General features: G+C 35.7%; 1 protein-coding gene across 1 annotated transcript in view; it reads left to right on the top strand.

Annotated features, from left to right (window-relative positions):
- col6a3 (collagen, type VI, alpha 3) overlaps nucleotides 1–18,378 on the top strand; it is a 41,279-nt gene extending 22,901 nt beyond the window's left edge. The window contains 40 exon segments of the mRNA XM_056465275.1: nucleotides 81–415; nucleotides 538–616; nucleotides 779–924; nucleotides 1,200–1,292; nucleotides 1,418–1,471; nucleotides 1,847–1,918; nucleotides 2,016–2,042; nucleotides 2,175–2,219; nucleotides 2,342–2,395; nucleotides 2,479–2,541; nucleotides 2,704–2,769; nucleotides 3,124–3,177; nucleotides 4,482–4,517; nucleotides 4,615–4,677; nucleotides 4,891–4,953; nucleotides 5,087–5,149; nucleotides 5,456–5,518; nucleotides 5,796–5,846; nucleotides 5,934–5,969; nucleotides 6,103–6,165; nucleotides 6,243–6,305; nucleotides 6,617–6,649; nucleotides 7,542–7,578; nucleotides 7,699–7,710; nucleotides 7,794–8,287; nucleotides 8,700–8,802; nucleotides 8,959–9,590; nucleotides 9,592–9,661; nucleotides 9,809–9,911; nucleotides 10,471–10,523; nucleotides 10,616–10,876; nucleotides 12,025–12,105; nucleotides 12,242–12,322; nucleotides 12,490–12,564; nucleotides 12,819–12,899; nucleotides 13,518–13,586; nucleotides 15,212–15,397; nucleotides 16,007–16,069; nucleotides 17,323–17,511; nucleotides 17,587–18,378. Coding sequence (XP_056321250.1) covers nucleotides 81–415; nucleotides 538–616; nucleotides 779–924; nucleotides 1,200–1,292; nucleotides 1,418–1,471; nucleotides 1,847–1,918; nucleotides 2,016–2,042; nucleotides 2,175–2,219; nucleotides 2,342–2,395; nucleotides 2,479–2,541; nucleotides 2,704–2,769; nucleotides 3,124–3,177; nucleotides 4,482–4,517; nucleotides 4,615–4,677; nucleotides 4,891–4,953; nucleotides 5,087–5,149; nucleotides 5,456–5,518; nucleotides 5,796–5,846; nucleotides 5,934–5,969; nucleotides 6,103–6,165; nucleotides 6,243–6,305; nucleotides 6,617–6,649; nucleotides 7,542–7,578; nucleotides 7,699–7,710; nucleotides 7,794–8,287; nucleotides 8,700–8,802; nucleotides 8,959–9,590; nucleotides 9,592–9,661; nucleotides 9,809–9,911; nucleotides 10,471–10,523; nucleotides 10,616–10,876; nucleotides 12,025–12,105; nucleotides 12,242–12,322; nucleotides 12,490–12,564; nucleotides 12,819–12,899; nucleotides 13,518–13,586; nucleotides 15,212–15,397; nucleotides 16,007–16,069; nucleotides 17,323–17,511; nucleotides 17,587–17,627 — 4,253 coding nt within the window. The 3' untranslated portion in view covers nucleotides 17,628–18,378.
- Nucleotides 18,379–19,610: the final 1,232 nt, after the last annotated feature.

Below are 19,610 nucleotides of genomic sequence, written 5' to 3'. Positions count from 1 at the left end.
TTATTGTCTACAGCTAAGTGTTCTGAACAATGGATTATTCAAGATTGTCATTAATCTCTATTTGTTTCCACATCTGGCAGAATGCAAAATGGATGTTCTTGTGGGGTTTGATGTGTCTTCCCAGAACATCTTTGCTGCTCAGAGATCATTAGAGACAAAAGTGGCTGCTATTCTCCAACGGATTATCCAGATACAGTCTATCAGTTGCACTTCTGGTCAAGCTCCATCTATACAAGTGGGGATGCTAGCAATGGACTCTGCCTCAGAGCCTGTTCAGTTGGATTTCACCAACAAATACACAGACCTTCTTGAGCCATTTAAGGCTCTTCGAAACCGTGGACCTTTTGTTCTAAATGGTGCAACAATTAAGGCTTATGCTGATAGATTCAAGAGTCGGCCTTCAGATACTATCAAGGTATATTATTTTAATTCAGAACACATTTTTAACCTCAAAATACAACCGTATTGGATGAATTGTCTCTCTATATTTAGTAATAAATATCTGTACTAAAAAATAATTGTTTTGCACTCATAAAGGTTGTAATCCATCTAACTGATGGATTAGATGCCCAGTACAACATTCTGAAAGAGCGAACTGAACTGATGCGTTCCGCTGGTAAGAGTAATTACAAATATTAAAACTAAACATTTGACTAATTTCAGGATTTCATCATGGTATCTGTTTATGTTCTGTATTTCTCTGCTCACTTATACAAAGTGTTTGTAATTGATTTTGACATCTCACAACATGTTACCACCATTTTAATCTTTTTCTAAGGTGTCAGTAGTTTCATTCTTGTTGGTCTTGAGAGAGTGCCACGATTTGAGGATGCAGTTCTCTTGGAATATGGCCGTGGTTTCAGGTATACACGACCACTGCGTGTCAATGTCATGGATTTGGATTATGAGCTTCTGGAAGAACTGGTAAGAATGGTCCTATCAAATAAGAATGCTCAGTCAAATAAGCAAAATAACTAATCCACTGAAAAAAGGGTGTTAAAAAAAGGTTAGCTATAATTTTATTGTAACTATACATGTAAGTGCTGATAAACATTAATTAACTATATGTACTTACAATATGGTAAGGATAAGGGTTAGGTTTAGTTGCCTGCCATCATGCGGTCTTAAAAACTTTAGCTTTTTAACTATGACATTGTAAAATAAAGTGTTCCTTTTAAAGTTTTATTTATTTATTTTAGGATAACATTGCAGAACGGGAATGCTGTTCTGTTCCATGCAAGTGTAATGGCCAGAGAGGGGACAGAGGAGCCGTTGGTGTCTCTGGACAAAAGGTAAAATTCATTCTTACATTAATAAACAGCATATTTAGGCTGCAACACAGTTACAAAAAAAAAAAAAAAAAAAAAAAAAAAAACATTATTTGCTTTTACTCATGTTGACATCTGGTTATCTATAGGGTCAATCTGGTGGTCAGGGCTCCAGCGGACATCCTGGTGATGAAGGTGGTCCTGTAAGTGTGTAGTAATCATTTATTCTAAATATGTCATTTCAAAAGCATAATTTCCTCTTTTATTTGTCTTTAACTAAACATCTAGCTTTTCACTAGTTTGTAGTTTTTCCTCAACACATACAGTTAAACTTATTTTCCAGCACATACTAATGAGTAGAATAATACTATCCAGTACATATATTTGCCAGGTTTTGTGGTAATTACAAATAATTCATGAATTTAAATCATTATATAGTGTGTGTGTGTGTGTGTGTGTGTGTGTGTGTGTGTGTGTGTGTGTGTGTGTGCGTGCGTGCGTGCGTGCGTGCGTGCGTGCGTGCGTGCGTGCGTGTGGCATGTTATTTCTCATGATTTTAATAATGTATAATTTTACAGGGAGAGAGAGGCCCCCCTGGTGTAAATGGAACTCAAGGATTCCAAGGATGCCCAGGTCAAAGAGGTGTTAAAGTATGTGAATTTTAATTATATTTCACTTGCTAAAAGACACATTATGATTAAAATATATTATGTGAATAATCCAATGATTTGTTTGCCTTTGATTTAGGGATCTCGAGGATACAATGGTGAAAAGGTAAGAACTCTTTAAACATATACACCTGAAACTATTATTAGTTCATTGTAAATAATTGTATGAGAGTAAGTTACTATAATAACAATAACATTCACATTTCAGCATATTAAAAGGATTTGTTTGCTTTTTTAGGGTGAAATTGGAGAGATTGGTTTAGATGGAATCAACGGAGAGGAGGTCAGCTGCTTTCAGACCAAATGTTTAATGATTTTCTTTCCTTGCCAACTGTTATCAGCAGTCAATTGTACAGTGGTTTACATTAATGCTGCCTGTCTTTGCCTGCAACTAAAATGTTTTAGGGAACAAGTGGCATTGCTGGTCCTCCAGGAGACAGAGGAAACCCTGGCCAAAGGGTGGGTAACGTTGAATGTGGCCATGTGGAATATATTTAAAACAAACAAATATGTGTTTATCTGATCTTATTTTGTGTTTCTAGGGGCCTAAAGGGGCCAAAGGCCAGGCAGGAGATGCTGGTCAGATTGGAATTCGTGGTGATCCAGTATGTATAACATATATATATATATATATATATATATATATACAAAGCCTGATTTTTCTTGAAGTCTGTCCTTAATTAATAGATTTGTCTTATTTTAGAATGAGACTTCATTCAGTAAGATATTGGTGTTGACATTTAGTAAGTAAATTTGAAATTTTATAGGGCACCCCAGGAAGAGACAACACTCAGAGAGGACCAAAAGGTGACCCAGGCGATGCTGGCCCAGCGGTATAGTCTATTATTTAATTTTATTTTAATTTGCTACTATTTTTGATCAGTCTTTTTTTCATATTAATTAGATTTTGTGTGCTCAATCACAGCACTTGTTCATGCATTAAAACTTAAATTTAAAAAGTGCTTTATCTCTCTTCACCTCTCACGTTATCTTAATTTGTTGGTGTGCTGATGAATAAAGGGACTAAGCAGAAGGAAAATTAATGAATGTATGTTTTTATGAAATATTATGACCTATTACTTTCTGACCGAGATTTTATATGGTATGTAGCAGTGTGTTTGCATCTTTCTGAATAAAATGCACAACTGTACTGTGATCTTTGAAGTTCATTTATGTGTTTTCCTTAGGGAGAGCCAGGGGTGGATGGAAATAAGGGAGGTCCTGGTGAACCAGGCAGACGGGTATGCTTTTTGACCATTGAAAATTACTTAGCAATAGTGAAAAGACCATTTATTTAATATTTTTTAAATCTAAATCAAGCTTAATATAATCTTTGAACCTAAAAAATCCTTAGACATGTTTATTTCATAACAGTGTACAAAGTTGGCTTTTTATAACTATTCAGGGGAGTGTTTCCAAAAATCTGCATTAACCAACTAAGGTTGCAAGTTTAGTCATTATAGTTATAGTTCAGCAATTTAGTGTTTCCAGAATCAGTCATTCTAATGAACATTGGCAAACTGTCACAAACGTCTGCGGATGCAACTACTCCTATAGAGCTGAAGTTTGAAGCATAGTTTCTGGTTGTGTTCTATTCCCAGTTATTCCCCAATGCCCTATTCCTTTTGAACGTTCCAACATCCACTTTAAATTAATAATTAAAAAAAAACATAATGTTATCTCTCTCATGTGTAATTTGCTTTCAAATTTATATAGTTCAGTTTTAGTAAACTTTAGACTGACAATTGCGATCTCTTCGTAGTGCACTCTGAAATCATTTATGCCATTCTGAAAGAAGCTGTGGCTCATACTAAAAGCTGTAGATGACCTTTGATTTACAAGCATAAATCTCCAAAGCTTGTGAAAACTAAAAAATATATTGTAAAACTAGACTTTTCAAATAAATAATAATAAAAAATAGCCTACTTAATAATAATAATAATAATTATTATTATTATAATTATAGTAATTTCTGAATCTAAATGTAATTATGGCAACAAACAAATAAATGTAGTTTTTACATTATTTGATTGTATATCTCATTTATAAGCTATATAAGATGTGTTAGCTATTTATAAGTGGTTTTATGATTTAGAACAGAATATGAAATTTTCTCCATAATGTTTGTAAAAGAAATATAGCCCTATTTGCACACTTTACATTAATATGGAAAACTATGTTTTTACCAAAACTAATAAAAATATATATAAATTTATGTGGATTTTCTCTAAAGAAGTTGATACTTCGCCCCGTTTAGAGCATCATTACTGACGTTTAACGCTATAACTAATGTAGTTCAAATGATGGATCTTTGATAAAGCGAATACGGTTTTGTGAAACACTCCTCACTATATAGTTCATTTCCCAAAGGATACATTGTACTATGGTACAGCCGCAAGTTACGTCATTGTTTGGGAAATGCATCCCAGATCAGTACTTGTTCCCTCAATTTTAAAAATTATATCTATGTCAGTATTTAATATGAAATGTTCTTTATCGGATCTGTGATATTTTGATTTACATTTCTTTTTATTCATTTAAAAAGGGCTCTGATGGTAGACGAGGGTCTCCTGGTCAAGCTGTGAGTACATAAAACACATTAGCTTACATTCCATGCTATTAATTAAAATTAATTTTTGATTTTGTTGACTTTGTTGATGACCCTGTTGCATCCTTAGGGTGCTGCTGGAAGACCTGGAAGTGATGGTTTAGCAGGAGAGCCAGGAATTGGAGGATCTCGGGTAAATAATTCAACTGTGCAAATCAAAAGACTAGTCCCATGACGTCTTATACATAAACAAGTATTGTTCTGTTATGGTTCTGATAAATCTATGCATTTATAATATTTATGCAATATATTTATTCAGATTTTTAATTTGCCGCAACCTGGTAGGCTGTATTTAAAAAGAACATTTCTATATTGCATAAATAATCTGGATGTGTACTTATTTTAGGGTCCTGCTGGACCTATCGGAGCACCTGGTGTTAGAGGAGAAGATGGAAACCCTGGTCCAAGGGTAAGAGAAGTTGAAGCATATTTTCTTGTATTCACTGGAAGTAAAAACAAGCAGCAACAAAATCAACAAAAAGTTATCAAAGTAATATTTTTAAAAATTGGCAAATCATTCATTCTATTTTGCATATATTAAGGGGCCAGGAGGACAGCCAGGACCTGCTGGAGAAAAGGGCAGAAGGGGTGCTGTTGGTCGTAAGGTACTGGTCATCTTAAGCAAAGTTTACCAATTCCTTTGCCAGGCAATTACACCATGATCCAGTTATCATTGGCGAGCTTAAGTGTTTTTTTAAACATCTCAGTGTCAGTCTAAAGCAAATGTTCTGAGGATTTAAAATCTGGCAACAGGAAATTAACTCCATTTTTTTTTCAATCGATTAGAATGAGAAGTAGTGTGTTCAGTTTCAGCTGTTAAGTTTCAACCAGTCTTAAACTCTATGTATATCACTATTGATATATGTTATTATTTAAAAATGTATATTCACTTATTTACACACACTCTCAAGGGTGAACCAGGCGAGCCAGGACCTAAAGGTGTTGTTGGACCCTTCGGACCCCGTGGGGAGCCTGTAAGTGAGGAGTTACAGTCTACACCACTCAAAACCAAATACCTTTGATACATGTGCACATTGTAATAGTAATGCAAACAAAACCAGCATTATTATGTGAGGCATTGATGAATAGATTTTAAACAATTATAAACAAAACAATTATAAACAATTTCAGGATTAAAACATGCAGCATATTCTTCATTTATCAGACAATCTGCTATATATCAGAAAAGTAGTCTAGACGAATAGTTAAAACAGAATACAAATGAAAACAAAAAGATCTTTGTGTATACAGGGTGAAGATGGAAGGGATGGGTTTGGTTTTCCTGGTCCCAAGGGAAGAAAGGTGAGCATATATATATATTTCAAGGATGTAGTTAGTATGTCTTTTTCAAATTGTATTTTACTCTAAATAATTTGACTTTTATTGTAGGGTGATGAAGGTTTTCCTGGTTTTCCTGGTCCAAAGGTGAGGTTACTAATGTTGTTTGCAGCCTTGAGTAAATTTTAATGCTAATAATCTAAAGTAAATTCGAATGTGCTCACAAAGTTCTACTGTCCAAAACAATGGAAGTAACGTTTAAATCTGAATTGATTAAAAGGGTGCAGCAGGTGACCCTGGTTCAAATGGAGGCCCTGGTCCTAGAGGAAACAATGGCCAGAGGGTGAGAAGTCTTGATTAAAAAATCTGTTATTATCATTTAGTCCACACTGCCATAAATCTCTGATAATATGTCTGCAGGGCACCTCAGGAGTACGTGGTGGTCCTGGACAAAAGGGAGATATCGGATATCCGGGACCATATGTAAGCACTGTGTTTTGACCCTATACATTTCTTTTTATTACTTATAAATCCAACAACAAAAAAAGAAAGAAAGAAAGAAAGAAAGTATTGTTGACTTTGAATTAAGAAGGTGACTAAGCCTATGCAAGATTCGGTTCTCTTTTACAGAGTGTACACTTTTCTTTGCAAAGGATTAGTTTTGATTTACTCAAGCTGTTGCTTTTGTGACAGACATTAGTTAGCACACAAATATGCTCAATGAAATAGATCCAGATTTCTCTACCCAGCTGTGTTCAGCTTTTGAGATTTTTTTTTTCTGTTGTCAAAAACAGGGCCTAAAAGGACCTCGAGGACTTGGTGCTGTGGTATGTAACTTCTTTCACTTTATAAGTATCTAAGTTTTGCAGGATAAACCAAAGCACTTCAGGTCCACTTTCCTGCAGTTTGGTTTCAATCTTGTTCAAACTCACCCCCTTTTAAGCTGTTTCCACATTCCACATCAGACATTGAGTTTATTGGCACTTCACAGGCAGACTTTTGAGGCAGCAAAATCTAATGATCTACAACAAATTAGACAGAGTTAAAGTGTTAGTTTACTCAAAAATGAAAATGGTGTTAATAATTACTCACACTCATGTTGTTCCAATCCCCTGAGACCTTCATTCATCTTCTAAAGACAAATTAAGATATTTACATAATTAAGATATCTGAGAGCTCCCTCATTCTTCAAAGACAGCTGGGTTCCTGCCTTGATCGATGTCTTGAGAACCAAAAATCATATTCAAAACAGACCATATGCCTTTAGGATTCGATCTGAATATTATCAAGCTTCGATAAAATGTTTGTGCTCTCACTTAAAACAAAAATAATTACTTTATTCAAAAATTTCTTCTCTTCAGTGTCAATATAGGGCTTGCATATTTTTGTCTTATGTGGGCACAAAAGTAATCTTGCAGCTTGGTAATATAGCTAAAATTTTAAAACAAAAAACTTCAATATTAAAAATAAAATAAAAAAATACATCAAAAATGGAACATGTAAAACAAAGATGCACATTTACATGTAAAATGACCAAAGACAGCAACTTTAAACACCATCTTTATTTTTAATCCAGCACAGAATTGACTGTAGAAAGACATTTATGTTGCCTTGGTTAATGTGTTTGGTTAATTTGCATGAAAGTGGACCTCCTGCCTTATGTTTTAATCGTACATACATGTTTGTAACACTAATGCTAAAACATTTTGGTCCTTGCAGCAATGCGATCTGGTCAAGAAAATTAGGGATAACTGTCGTAAGTATATTGTCTTGAATAGATCTAATTATGCTGTCTTTGTAAGAATTTGGTTATATTGTAATACAGTTTCTAAGAGTTATACATTTTGGTTTTTAAATCTTTCTCTCTTTGTTTTAGCCTGCTGCTATGGTAAGTCAATCTTTTACCTTAGTTTTAAAGACTCATTGCAATACTGTACTTCCGCTTTATCTTTTGAGTTTTTAATTCCACAGGTGCTCAGGAATGTCCTCTATACCCCACTGAGATGGCCTTTGCCCTGGATGCGTCAGATGGTGTATCGCGTGGTGCTTTCAACAACATGCGAGACACTGTTCTGCGCCTGCTCAGTGATATTACGATTGCTGAGAGCAACTGTCCCCGAGGTGCCCGTGTTGCTCTCGCACTCTACAACAATGAAGTGACTACCGAGATCCGCTTTGCAGATACCCAGAAGAAGCGAGCACTTGTTGAGCGAGTTCAAGGGCTCCAGGCTTTGCAAACCCGTAAGCAGCGCAGCTTGGAGACAGCAATGAACTTTGTTGCACAGAACACTTTCAAGAGAGTTCGGAGTGGATTTCTTGTGCGCAAGGTTGCTGTTTTCTTTGTCAACGGACCTGTTAGTGCTACACAAGAATTTAGTGCTGCTGCTCTGCGCCTATACGATGCTGGAATTTCCTCTGTATTCCTTCTCAATCGGGAAGATCGCCAACTCACAAGAGCCTTGCAGGTAGGGACAGTAGATGAGCAACTTTTGGAATGCTGTCTATAAGAACACGATGAGATGTTTCCATTAGCATCGGTAAAGATTTTCATGAATCCAGTATGCTGGATACTCTTTGTTTTGACACATCACTGTTCATTCCCTAAGTGTAGCCTTCCCAGGCTGGAGCATTTTAACAATGGTTGTTTCATTGCCCCACTGTATAATCTGGAACTTTTGTACTACCAAACTTGAAATTGTTTGAAAATGTCATCCACCTGGAAAAGTAAACTGTAATTAACTCTACATGAACTCTACCTGACAAGTTTAATTACTGTTTAGTGAGGTCACTTAAGTCAAACAGTTAGCACATTGTTCTGATTTAAGTGTAAAAGAAAGCATACAGTACATTAAGTATGTTACATTTACTCTGTTTCAGCTTAACAACACTGCATTAGCCCAGATTATTGTCCTGCCCTCACCTGGCAGTGCTGAATACAACAATGTCATCAAGAAGATCATGACCTGCCATATCTGCTTGGGTAAAACAGTATTATTATGTGTATCGCAGCTCAACACAAAAAGAAAAGCCATCAAACTTATTTGTCTCAAACTATGACTCAAACCTTTTGAAAACAGCAAAACAGTAGCAACAGAATGTAACATTTCTTTGGTCATATTTGTATTTTTTTTTTCAGACTTCTGTGCCCCTGATCAGATCTGTGATTATATTCCTCCTCGTGGAGTCCGAGACCGAAGGGATCCCACCACTGACTTAGACATCGACATGGCTTTCATACTTGATAGTTCGGAGAGCACCTGGCCCTCAGTCTTCACAGAAATCAAGCAATATGTGGCTCTGATGACAGAACAGCTAGTAATGTCCCCTGAGCCAACCAGCACTAGCCACCATGCTCGCGTGGCACTTGTTCAGCATGCACCTTATGAATACTTACACAACAGCAGTGGCATTCCCATCAGCGTGGCCTTTGGTTTGACAGATCACAAGTCACCTCACAGTGTCCGCAGCTTCTTGGAGGATAAGGTGCACCAGTTGGAAGGAGGACGAGCACTTGCATCTGCTCTTGAGGGGACTGTTGAACATGTGTTTGAGAAGGCACCACATCCTCGACACTTGAAGGTTTTAGTTCTGTTAGTGACTGGACAAGTTGAATTGGATGAAGACAGGATAATAAGGGCTGCCACTGAAGTTAAATGCAAAGGGTACTTCATAGTGGTGATGGCAATTGGAAAGCTGTTTAGTACAGGTGATGTCCGTGTCCTGGCACAAGTTGCAAGCGAGCCTTCAGATGTGTTCTTTAAGAGGGTGGGATAGACCTTCTGGCTTTTATGATGATCACATTCAGACCTTCGCCAGACTGTTGCCCAAGTACCTCGGCCGTAAGTTAGGAAAAGTTCTTCATTGTCCTTTAAATGTTTAAGAAAGCTGCTTATTAAATCCAGTGATGTGTAGTCCCGTCATTTTATATCGGTACGTTGTTCTTTCATGGTATTGTTACTGACAGTTTCTGTGTTCTTTCTGTACAGTTGAAAATGCTTTCTATTTGTCGCCTGAAGTCTCTAAGAAATGCCAATGGTATCAGAGTGACCAGCCACACAAAGCCCCATTCAGTTTGCCACAAATAGAGGAGTGAGTTTGCTTATGAGCAATATTCCCTGTGAAAACTTTGCTTAGAATGTGTTCACATTTGATCACAGTGGATTTGCGTACATTTACGTCTGAGCCTTAATATACAAGCACTTTTTTTTTTTAAATGCATGACATACTGTATATTTTGCTACAAAATCTACAAAATATCCAAAAAAATGCAAAGAGATTTGTCAAACATATGTATTGAAATGTAAGGGACATAATGATACATGGTGGTGCAATAAGAAGCAAGAAGGTCCCTGGTAAAAAAAAAAAAACATATGTTGGATAAGTTGGCATTTCATTCCACTGTGGCGACCCCAGATTAATTAAGGGGACTAAGCCGAAAAGAAAATGAATGAATAATGATACAAAGAATTAAAAAAGAAATATGCTTGACCGCTCTCTTCTATTTATGCTTGCATTGTTGCTTTAATTAAACCATTGCTGCCAAATGTGAGCACTATTTTAGACTAAAGAGTCTAGATGCTAATTCATATTAATAATTGTTTTGTCAGTGAATTGTGTGCATTTGTATTGCTTTGTTATGTATTTCCAGGAAACAACAGAAGCATTATGGACAGCAGGAGGTTCATGACAGACAACATAAAGGTATGCCTTGCATGCTGTGTGTATTTGTTCGCAGCAAACCTATTGTTTAGGTCCGAAGTCATAAAACATTGTGTGTATGTTCTTATGTCCAGAAAACAGTATGGAGGAACTGCATCTGGTTAATGTCACCTCCAGCGGATTCTCCCTACAGTGGTTAAGTGGCGATTCAAAGGCCACTCATGAGGTTACTGTAACTCGTCTGAAGGACCATAGCCTGGTACTCAGGAAAAACGTGACTGGCAGTCATCTCTCCATCAGTGAGCTGGAGGCAGCCCAAACCTATCACGTTGTGGTCAACACTCACAATGTCAATGGTCATGTTGCCAGCACCTACAAAGGCATAGTTCCCACAAGTAAGCCCATCATTCTGTGTGATCATGAGTTGTAAAAAGCTGTGCTGATATTATAAGAATGAAGAAATAATAAATACTAAACGAAAAAAATTGCATTAAAGGAACAATCCACAAAACAAAAAAGAAAGAAAGAAAGAAAGAAAGAAAGAAAGAAAGAAAGAAAGAAAGAAAGAAAGAAAGAAAGAAAAAATGACATTAATAATAATAGATGTATCTACTCCACAAACACTATTTTTTAACAAAATCTCTGGCACACAAATACAGTAGTTTGGCAAAATTGCAGGTTATTCTTTAAAGTAACTTGATAGCAAGATTTCAGCTTATTATCACTAGAGTCAATATAATGTCTGTTAAGGGACCATTAAAATAAAGTGGTAGCAGATTGATACGACCCCCTCATTTGAGTCGCAACATAAAAGAGCTCAGACAACAAAAGAATCTATTTGCAACTTATTTATTATACATAAAACTAATAGAACAACAAATCAAGGAACAAACACATGTCTAGGGATAAATAAAGAAAATAACTTTAACTTTACAGAATTAAAGAGATGGTCTTGGCACAAGGACGGCCAAGTATATGATTTATATGATTTATGATTTAAACTAATTGGTGAGCAAGCGGGCACCCAATCAGGATTTGCCACATCCAAACTGGAATCCGGGGGTCATCACACAGATAATAAAGCATACAGTCTAATCATACTCTAAAGACTGCTAGATGACATGTAGTAACAAAGTTGCTTCTTGTCAATAGTTTGTCTAAAGGGGACAATCGAAATGAAGTGTAATCAAAACTCCAAGTTGTTCTTTGTCTATACAATGAACAAGATGGGGGATTCATTTAAATCTTTATAAAATATTTTGCTTCATGTGCATAACACTGAGTGTACTTACCACCACAAAAGGAGAAGAAACTGTGCTAAAACATTATTTGGTTAGTAAAAAAAAGTCGTTTTAGGTGAACAACAACTTATGGCATCTTTTCCTCAAACTTACTGTGTGGAAATTCACATGGACTATATTTTGGTGTATTTTCAGATCGATACATAGATCAGTGGCTCGCTTTTGATGACGGTTTATTTTGAAATGCTCTTTACAACTTGGCCTGCAGAATGATGTTAACTTCATTTTCTTATTTTGAACAGAATCAGCACATATGAAGCCCCTTACTGTAAATGATGTGATGGGGATTGTGCCCACTGAACCCTTGAGTAAATCAGAAGCAAGTAAGTAACAATGGATTTTTATTTTATTTTTGGCACATTTGATTTTGTATGACTTCAGAGCAAATAGCAGAGTTGCGTATTTTTGTTGCCGGTAGTGTTGCTTAATATAGAAACTTACGTTTGACCTTTTGAACAGAATCAACAGAACAGAAAAATCTTAATGCCAGCGATAAAGTGGGGATGATGCCCACGATACCCTTGAGTAAACCAGAAACAAGTAAGTGACAGAGAGTTTGTTGTACATTTAATATGAAAGTTTATAAATGAAATAATGTAATGCAAATTCTCAAATTGCATACTTCTCTATACAAAATAGTAAAGTAGTGTGTATGAATTTGTAAAGACCTTGCAGCATCTAGTTGACCTCAGATTTCTTTTAAACAGAATCAGAAGATAAGACCGTTCTTACTCCAAGTGAAGTGATTGTGCCCACTGCACCCTTAAGTAGACCAGAAATTAGTAAGTGATGCAGATTATTTTCATATAATGTAAATTAGCAGCAACTTTTGTTATGGAAATCAAAGTTAATATAAAACAAGATTTATATTAACAACTTTCTGAAATCAGCTTTCTTTAAACCCCATGCTCATTTTAAACATTCTTTGGTTGTTGTTGTTATGTACTTTTAAATTTTGCATATATAATTTAAGTATTAAATGAATGCATATATGTCTGTGAGATATAATTAACCTCAATCTGGTCTATTTGAGCAGAAACGGCAGAGCAGAAGGTTCTTGGTCCAAGTGAAGTAATAGGGATTGTGTCCTCTGCTCCGTTAAGTAAACCAGAATTAAGTAAGTGATGCAAAGAATTACTTCCACAGCCTATATCACCCAAATTATTATTAGTCAGGTCCATAATAGCAGTTTTTTATCATTATTATTCTTTGTGTTTCTGATCCAGATACAAACAGCACATGTTCAGCACGAATGAATGTTTTTCATTTACTTGTTTTGTGAGCTTCTCAGACAAGTTATCAATTTGAATGTTTGGTGAACATCTTGTTTAAATCCTACATGAAAGCAGCATTGTGGGTGTTTGGGGATAAAATCATGTCATTGGAGCTTTCTTTTGTTTCAGTCTAGTGCATAAATGTTAAAACGTAATGACAAGATCAATGATAAGTTGTCTGTATGTGCAGTATTCTTTGTACTGATTTGTTAAAAAAGGAATTACAGCGGCAGTCAGCAGTTTAGAAAACTGCATTTTCTAGGGTGTTTTGTATTACTGAATTCGTGGAAAACTGTACTGTTATATTACTCAACATACAGTGTTAAAGGCAATGTCAAACTCTTAAATGGGAAAATATGTGTAATCCAGTCTGTTTCCCACGTGGCTACTTTCAAACAGCATAAATAAGCAGTAAAATAAAAAGCTCATTCGAATGTTTTATTTTTTTCTAACTACCACAGTGGCTGAGCATAGTGCAAGTGATGATCATGTCAAGGCTGTTCTCCCGCCAGCACCAGCTCCAGTTCCAGGTCAGTCTACTATGAACAAAATTTGAACAAGTGATCTTTAATTAGCGTTTAATTAAATTTAGCATGGGCGTCACAGTGGCGCAGTGAGTAGCACGATCGCCTCACAGCAAGATGGTAGCTGATTCGAGCCTCGACTGGGTCAGTTAGCATTTCTGTGTGGAGTTTACATGTTCTCTCCATGTTTGCGTGGGTTTCCTCCGGGAGTTCCGGTTTCCCCCACAAGTCCAAAGACATGTGCTATAGGTGAATTGGGTAAGCTAATTTATCAATAGTGAGTATGTGTGTGAATAAGTGTGTGTGTATTTTTTTTCTGTCATTGGTTGCAGCTGGAAGGGCATCCGCTGCGTCAAACATATGCTGGTTAATTCCGCTGAGGCGACCCCAGATTAATAAAGGGACAAAGCGAAAAGAAAATGAATAAATGAATAAATTTAGCATTTTGACTCTAGCATTTTGAATTTAGCATTTAGTGTCTATTTCATGCACATAAAGTGCGTAAACTAAATTTTCAGCTCTCTGAGCTTTATGAACTCTAAGGTTGGATTTACTAAACTGATTTTTTAAAATTACTGATATGATATGGAATATATATATATATATATATATATATATATATATATATATATATATATATATATATATATATATATATATATATATATATATAATGTTTATTTATTTATTTAATTTTTTTTATTTATTTATTTTTATTACGTTTTGATAGATACTTTTTGATATACAGTATGATCGATTATATTTGTATGGATGGATAGATAAATAAAAAAAATAAGGTTGAAAATAAAAATGGAGGTGTAAAGGAACATGGGAAAATCTGTGCTGGAAACAATGATTTCTTCATTCTGTTCTGTTGTGGTATTCAGAATAGCAGAGCAATGAGGTCATAATCTTTTTTAGTTGGAAACAGGGAACCCCCTTCCTTCCATGCAGTTTGACTTTTAACATAACTGCATCTACAAATAATAAACTAACCAAAAAATATGTTGACCAGCACATCATTGTACTTACAGTAATAACCCACTAACAAGGTGCAATACTTAGAATGAATGAGGGGGAAAAAATCACACAAAAGGCATGTTTACTCAAGAGGGGTTAGGAAGAAGACATTTGTGAAACGTGGCCCCTGCAAAGATACTGTTCATGGGTCTGACATCATACTTAATTACCAGCAGACTGCAAGTGTATAACACAGCTATCAAATGAACTTCAAACAAAGCATAAAGTTTAACTGCCTTTGTGAACAAGGTCACTGTTATTTTTTTTTCTCGTGAAACAGTACAAAAGTGTATGCCCTTAGAAACTTCATTCATATCCCAATGCAAAAATCAATGACTAAAGAGTTCATAATGTCTTCTCTATATGTAGCAAACGGTAAGTGTTTAATAGCCTCTGCAAGTATAACATGCAAGAAGAAATGATTAAAAATGTCACATACTGCAGTTTGTATATTCTTTTAATCCGGCTAACCCGTTTTTAAAAATACCTAATCCCTTTTAAATGAGCTATATAATCACTTACAGTTTCCTCACTGTTCGTTTAACTGGAAACACTAACTGTCTTTGTCCTCTTTCGTGATAAACCCTCTTTTGTATGTTTGCATGTTTCAGTTAACACTCTTATGGAGCCATGCTCACTTGACTTTGACACTGGACTACCATGCAAAGATTACCAAGCTAAGTGGTACTTTGACAGAAAGAATGGATTCTGTACGCAGTTCTGGTATGGAGGTTGTGGAGGAAATGACAATAGGTTTGAAACTGAGTCTGATTGCCTCAAACGCTGCATGAAGACAGGTATGTGCACCCTTGGCCCCATTGGTCTGGGGTCTTTATGAATGAATTAAATCACAATGTAAATGCAGTAGTTGCAGTACTTGTGATATTGCCTTAATCTCTTAAATCAAGAAATATGATGAAACTAGAACACAAAACTAGATACAAAGATTAATTCAGTCTAGAGTATATACTGCACACTAAATGCAGTGCTCAGTGGTAGAGTGATGTAGTAAATCAATCACTATGTTTAAATGTGCACCAGTAATTAGAGTTTTTCCAAGGATCAAAGTCAGTAAACATGACTTAATTATAGTGAGATATGTTTACATGACAAATAAATCCTCTTTATTGTAATTTATTGACCTCTTTACAAGCCATTATTGTATTGTTTCGATTATTTGCTACATGTGCTAAGGTTTAATTGCATTATTGAAAAAAACATTTTAAAACTAAGTAATAATCAGTGCATGCAAGCATAGTCATTGTATTATTACCTCAGTAATTCTCCAGCACACAGCTATGGCATTAGTAGCCTGGGGATTTTCCCTCTTTAAGAGGAGGAGCAATAAATGAAAGACATTCAAATTCTTGAAAAATTAATTCCACTTGTTTGTTCTTCTACCACAGTGGCTGAGCAAAGAGCAGCAGACGAGCATATCAAAGCTGTTTTTCCGCCAGCACCAGCTCCAGGTAAGTCCACCTTAACCACACTGTAAAAAATGGCTGTGATTTCAACGGTAAAAAACTGTAAAAATGCTACAGTACAAATCCGTAACCTGGTTAACGGTGTGTTTCCTTAATATACACGGTGAATAACTTTAAATTGACTTTACCAGAATTCCTTGTATGGCACATCACTTTTTATGCTTTTTGTTGACTTTTTAGTTGTTTCCCCATCAGTTCTGTACATTAGAGATTTATGTCACATCTAATGTTGATAAACAATGTTTATTTCATTACTTTAATTTTATGCATGTTACCATACTGGTGTTTAGTAGCTGTGTGAATGACACTAAGCACCTTCTATACACTGATACGCTTTTCTGCTTGTGGGAAAAGTTGATTGTGATGAGCATTTGTTCATTATGTAACTTCCTCATCACCACCTGGATATGGGGGGGCTAACGTGTCTAACTCTGTAACAAAAGATGTGTGTAGATGTTAGTAATTCAAAATACAGACATATTACATCTATAAACTAATAAATTACGGTAGTTTACCGTAAAAATGAGAAATTACTTTTACGGTTTGTACCGTATTTTTAACAATAAAGTACTGGCAACCACAGCTGCTGTTTTATTACCGTAAATTTTACGTATTTATTTTTTACAGTGCACTCGAAACCTTGTGAACCGTGTTATACGAACTTTAGACTTTTTTTAAGTGCGTCACTGAAAGCAATATATTTAAAATTCAAAACAGATCGAATTATTTGTTTTTATGTCTAATGCTTGTAAATTGGTTTACACAAGGAACGTCCTGTTATGGATAGAAATGTGAACCATGTGAAGATTAAATTCTGCCTCACCATCCTGCAAAGATGTTTTGAAAACATTAAAACAACACTTCCTTAATGGTTATGCAACTCTTTTACCACAGTGAACAATACTCTACATTTAGAAGTTTTCTTTCTTTCTTTTCTTTCATTTTTTTCTTTAAAAACTACATTTCTAGAAAAAAAGATAATGGCATATTTTATTCAGTTTGGGACCAGTTTTTCCCCTGCTGTGCTCTTAAAAGATTCAATGGATGTTATCTATTTAGACAACAGTCAATGCCAATGTAGAACCTTTATTTTAAGTCTGAATGATGTTCTAAAACAAACCTGTCCATTGAAAAACCACACTGAAGATCCACTGTAAATAATCGGAAAATCTTTAACTAGGATTTAGGTATTGCATTAAAATGATCACTGTTCTCATCCTCACTATATTCTTTAACAGCTTCCCTGCAAGTCACTGTGGATATCTGCAAACTACCAAAAGAAGAAGGATCCTGTGCTAAATTTGTGCTTAAATGGCATTATGACCCGCTTAGCGGAAACTGCACCCGCTTCTGGTACGGAGGTTGTGGAGGGAACCAGAATCGCTTTGATACACAAGATGAGTGTGAGAAGACTTGTGGGAAAGCAGGTGAGTTTACCTGTAAAACCAGCCCATTAAGACTGACTGGAAGAGAATTCCTTTAACACTGTTTGTTTATCACAGCACCTGTTAAACAAGGGATCATGGCTGCAGTTAAGACATAGGAACTAATGGAGACTGTAAGCCAACCGCTGACATCACTCAGAGGATATAGCACCTAAAACTAGAAGCTCCACCACCTCCAAGATGCCTGCACTGGACCTTGCCAGAGGATTTAATCCAAAGAAAACCTTGAAGTAGTATTTTCCACACAAGAAAAAGAAGTTTCTTTATTTCATGCTGGTGCTACATTGTGTTTTGTTTCTTCTTTTTGTTGAAGAAAACATTTTATTGTATGGGTTTGAACAAACCCAGTGTGGATGTCCAGGGCAAAATAGCTTTTTTATGTTATTCTGTTTTAGTCATGTGGTTTGCTCGAGGAAATATCTTGATCAAAACATATCAGTAAATCTTTGTACTTGTGAAACACATTCATGACAGTTTAGTTACATTTAGTAAATTCTAGTCCGTAATTACTGCAGTGCCCTCATTATGTTTTTACAGCTTGGAAGGAAGAATCTTAATTGCTCTTTCTGGTCATAACGCTGGAGATCTTCACTGACTTTAAAACAAGCTCCAAGCAAATGCAATGTTGATGTCAGACAATTATGAAGTGACCATCTAAAAAACAGTTTCATTGTTTTAAATAAAGACGCATTGTTTGGATGTTGAAATTGCCTTCCAGACAGTTTTGATTGCAAGAAAAAAAGCAATTAGAATGTACTTGTCCACTTTATTTTTGTGGGTGGGGGTGGGATTCAACTTTGTATTTCACTTGGAAATGGGAAGATATAAATAAATTAGTCTTTATATAAAGTTTGGATGTGTCCTTTCTCTTTTTTTTTTGTAATGCATTATAAGTTTTAAAGTGGTTTTATATGGAACAAAATCAATGCCAAAAGTATTGAATTAAAAAGCTTGTTGAATAGCACAAACTGAAAAAAATAATACACCGTATTAACAAGTTCTTGCATTTTAATGACTTGAATTGCAGGGTTTGTATTTTTAGGTCCTGAAATTTAACATAGCTGTTTATTTAAGCTGTGAATAGTTCAACTAAAAATATTTCAAACATGTTTTCGTACTTATAAATTCAATAATTCATTTTCAATTTCCAGGATTCACTTACAAAATATTCAATACCCTTTAAAAATATGATGTATAATATTCAAAAGGTAATTTTCAGTTCATTTTATTTCAGTTCAAATATTCGCTTCCATAAATTCAGTGGCTCAAATTCGACTGTTAAAATTCAACATTACATCCGGGAACTGCAGGAAAAAGCAATAGATTGCAGATTGAAGATCGCCAGCTGCTTTCCACCAGCAGGTGGAGATGGAATAATTTAAGATTTTTTACCCAGTAAATAGACGAGAAAAAAAGCTAATAAAGGCACAAAAGTAGCATTTAATATTAATATCAATGTCTTGGACATTATAAGTAATAAAATGAGTATGAGTAAAATAAGTAAATGATCTTTTGGTCATTTATATTTGCCCTTATGTAACAGAAGCCAGTTGGTGATCGCGTAAACCTCACTCCTCGGATTCAGCGACAGACGTTGTTCTGCAGTGCCATTCACAGACTCTTAAATGGGCAGGTGATCATTTACGCTGCGTGGTAGGGATGTGACGGTCGCGGAAATTAGCTAAGTGGGGGTGGTGACGGTCGCGTGATTCTCGCTAAGTGTGTGTGTGTGGGGGGGGGGGGGGACACTCTTGTGTTATAATGGAAACACTCTTGTGTTATCATGCTTGGCCAAATGTCACGACTTTCACTTTTCACATTCATAACTATGCACAGGCCCAGATATCATCTGAAACTTCAGAGGTGTTCCCATCAAATATTGGCAGCCATCCAGCATCTCTCAACCAGTATTTGACGTGCGGTGCTGGCTCTGACCAGAGCTCGCGGCCACTCGTTTGCGTTTGCCGCGTACAAGCCGCACAGGTATAAAAAAAAAAAAGCCAAATATTTCATTCATTCATCAATTCTTCGGCTTGGTCTATATTTTAGAGGTCGCCAATCATTTTAAATAATAAAGTTAA

Source organism: Danio aesculapii, chromosome 9 (assembly GCF_903798145.1).
Source record: "Danio aesculapii chromosome 9, fDanAes4.1, whole genome shotgun sequence".
NCBI classification, from domain to species: domain Eukaryota; kingdom Metazoa; phylum Chordata; class Actinopteri; order Cypriniformes; family Danionidae; genus Danio; species Danio aesculapii.
This window is presented reverse-complemented; position numbering and strand designations above follow the sequence as displayed.